This window comes from Pogona vitticeps, chromosome 5, assembly GCF_051106095.1.
Source record: "Pogona vitticeps strain Pit_001003342236 chromosome 5, PviZW2.1, whole genome shotgun sequence".
NCBI lineage: Eukaryota > Metazoa > Chordata > Lepidosauria > Squamata > Agamidae > Pogona > Pogona vitticeps.
This window is the reverse complement of record NC_135787.1, coordinates 109,991,695-109,995,000: the sequence shown is the minus strand read 5'-3', so window position 1 is coordinate 109,995,000 and position 3,306 is coordinate 109,991,695. Positions and strand designations below refer to the sequence as shown.

At 45.1% G+C, this 3,306-nt stretch overlaps 1 protein-coding gene across 1 annotated transcript in view; it reads left to right on the top strand.

The window, feature by feature from the left end:
• Positions 1–3,074, top strand: part of NUDT5 (nudix hydrolase 5) — a 29,657-nt gene extending 26,583 nt beyond the window's left edge. The window contains exons 9-10 of the mRNA XM_078394262.1: positions 360–413; positions 2,728–3,074. Of these exons, the coding sequence (XP_078250388.1) occupies positions 360–413; positions 2,728–2,837 (164 nt within the window). The 3' untranslated portion in view covers positions 2,838–3,074. The remainder of the gene's footprint in view (positions 1–359; positions 414–2,727) is intronic.
• The last annotated feature ends 232 nt before the right edge of the window (positions 3,075–3,306 follow it).

The window sequence follows — 3,306 nt, the reverse complement described above, 5'->3', positions numbered from 1 at the left end:
CCCTTGTGGTTAAAAAAAGCAATAATTCACAGGAAGTATCACCAAGAATAGGCTGGTCCTTTTTTATTTCCTTTTTTTGTTGCTTGCTGTGTCCACCTCCAGCCACTGTGGCAGCCCATTTTTGCAGCAAGAACTGGTGTTGGGTTGAGCAAAGGGACCGTGTGCATAGCGACATAGTTGTGTCCCCACTTTCTAATTGCAGCTTAAACTGAGCAGCTTGTTCTTGTTCTTGCTGTTCACATTAAAGGGGGCAGCCAGCTTTAATCTTCTGTTTGCTTTAGTTAGGAAAAGAGGGTCACTACTGAATGTAGCACAAATCATTTAGTGTATATTTTCCCCCTTATTCTTTCCTTCCCCAGAATTTGTAGAAGTTGTTACACTGCCGAAGAATGACTTATTGCAGAGAATTGAAGGTAAGTGCAATCACTGATAGAAAGTGATTTAATTTGGGGTTTGAAATGTCAGTACAGTATTCACAAACTAAAGACTTCAGGACAGATTCCTTACATGTGCTGACAATTTTCTTGAAAATGGGATGATGGGGAAGAAAGACTTCCCAGTTTAAGACCTATTTATAGGATAGGCCCTTTACCCACTGACTTTGGAATTACAGTGGTGCCTCGCTTAGTGACGTTAATCCGTGCAGGAAAAAATATCGCTAAGCGATTTTTAAAAGCCCATAGAAATGCATTAAAATGCGTTTAATAATGATGATGATGATGATGATGATGATAATAATAATAATAATTTATTGTCATTGTCAGTATATACACAGTATACCCATACAACGAAATTCACAGACACCCAGAGACCAGACACATGCACACACATAAAATTCCCCAAACACTCCCCACCCACTAAAAGTCCCCCACTAAAAATACAAACATCTACACCGCAGGCCAAGTAATACAGTCCAACTAATTATTCACTACTGGTGGTCTTTAAGCTCATTATTAATTGCAATTATAGTTCTGGGATTAATGCATTCCTATGGGCTTAAAAACTCACCTTATGCGAAAATCCTCCATAGGGGCGGCCATTTTCGGTGCCTCTAAAGCGAGGCAACACAGCGGGCGGCCATTTTGGAACCGCCGCTCAGCTGTGCGAAAATGGGCCCTTTGGGATGATCGCGGGGGAGTGCTTCCCTGCAATCATCCCAAAGGCCCCGGCGATCAGCTGTGTGAAAATGGGGCCTTTGGGATGATCGCGGGGGAGCACTTTCCCGCGATCATCCCAAAGGCCCCGCCGATCAGCTGTGCTTCGGCTCTCTCTCTCTCTCTCCACCCCTCGCAGCTCCAGCCTCAGCAGGGAGACTGAAGCACCGCCGCCGCCACCCTGGCCGAGAAAGCTGCGAGGGGAGAGAGAGAGAGAGAGAGAGAGAGACGAAGCACAGCTGATCGGCGGGGTTTGCAATGATGGCTTCCCCGTGATCATCGCAAACCCCCGTCGATCAGCTGTGCTTCGGCTCTCTCTCGCTGTCTCCCCTCGCAGCTCCAGCCTCGGCAGGGAGACTGAGGCACTGCCACCTCCACCCTGCGCCTGCAGAGGGTCTTTCTCGGCCAGGGTGGCGGCGGCGCCTCAGTCTCCCTGCCGAGGCTGGAGCTGCGAGGGGAGAGAGCGCTGAAGCACAGCTGATCGGCGGGGTTTGCGATGATGGCTTCCCCGCGATCATTGCAAACCCCCGCCGATCAGCTGTGCTTTGTCTCTCTCTCTCTCCACCCCTCGCAGCACAGCTAATTGGTGGGGCCTTTGGGATGATCGCAGTGAAGCGCTTCCCCGTGATCATCGCAAAGCGAATTTTCCCCATAGGGGCCATCGCAAAGCGATCGCTCTTGCGATGGCAAAAAGTCCATTGCAAAGCGATTTCATCGTAAAACGGAGCAATCGCTATACGAGGCACCACTGTAGCTCCTTAGTTTCTAAGATAATGCTGACTCATTGTTTCAGAAACATATTTGTAGGGTCACTTCAAGCATCTGTGTGTGTGTATTTATTTATTTATTTATTTGAACATTCCTTTCCACCATCCCTTGTGACTAGCATTATGAATCTTTTAAGTAATGGCTAATGTTGATGAGTTAGCTATTTCCACAGTTAATTTTTCCCTCCGTTTGTGAAACAACTGAGGTAGGATTGTAATTTCCACCTGGAAGCATATTTGACCACCTCACTGCCTGTTTTAGGGAGTGGTCAGAGGATGGGTAGTAGGATTCCACTGCCAAAGCCCTGGGATTCAGGTCTGTTGCACCACGGAGCGCAGTGGCAAAGCTCTTTAAAGCTGCAATTCAGACCAGCAGAACCACGCTGCTTTCCCACCAGTGTTTTTCACTCAGTTTCTCTGGGAGCCAACATTATTTGATAAAAACCTGAGCTGAAAATCCTCTTTGGGCATTTGGCCATAAAGCTGCTAAATAAGAAGGTGCAAATGATGGGAAGAGAGCTGTGCTTTCCTGTGCTGCTTTCCCTCTGTGCTGCATTTTCTCCGAACCATTAAATATGTTTTGACAGAACCTTTAAATATGGTTTGACAGAATTGGCAAGATCGTACGGTATAGTTTTGGCGGAACCCTGCAAGGGGGAAGGAACGGGGAAATGGAATGTTTCAGTGCTTGCAATTCTCAGGAACAATCCTTGGATGTAAAGAACTAGAATTATTATTTATTACCTATGTTCTGCCTCCTTCCAGATGTACTGACCTGTATTTTCTAATTCTTTTTTTCTTTCCAGAGCTGGTAGCAGAGGAACACCTCATTGTGGATGCAAAGTTATATGCCTATGCCTTGGCACTGAGGCATGCAACGGACAAGCCCTTCCAAGTGCCATTTATGAAATTCTGAGACTGCATTGTACTCAGTGCTTTTGCAGGATTTTCCTGTGTTGAATTAAAAGGTCAGCAGTTAACAGTCAAATGCGTTTAACAGAGCAGTAATCCTTCTTGAATGACAACTATTTGTAGCAGTCTTGCGGTGAAGAATGTAACTTGTCTCTTTACTGTATAAAAGACACATCTCATTTGTTATTCATTAGAATTGTCTAAAGCAAAAATAAATGTCTTATCATTTGTTAGTATATAATTATTCTTCTGCCTTGGTGAAGATAAAAAATGTTGAGTTCAGTCCCTGGAATGAGTGTGACTGAGAAGGAGGTGGTGGTCCTTTTTATGAAGCTTGGACCTGCCTTAATTGAAAATGAGAACAGACTGCACATTTTGCATCTTTAAAAGGCATTACTGAGTGTGGGAAATAAAAAAGAAAAACTGAAAATCTAAGTTGATAGGAATAACTGAAACTTGGTGGGATAACTCCC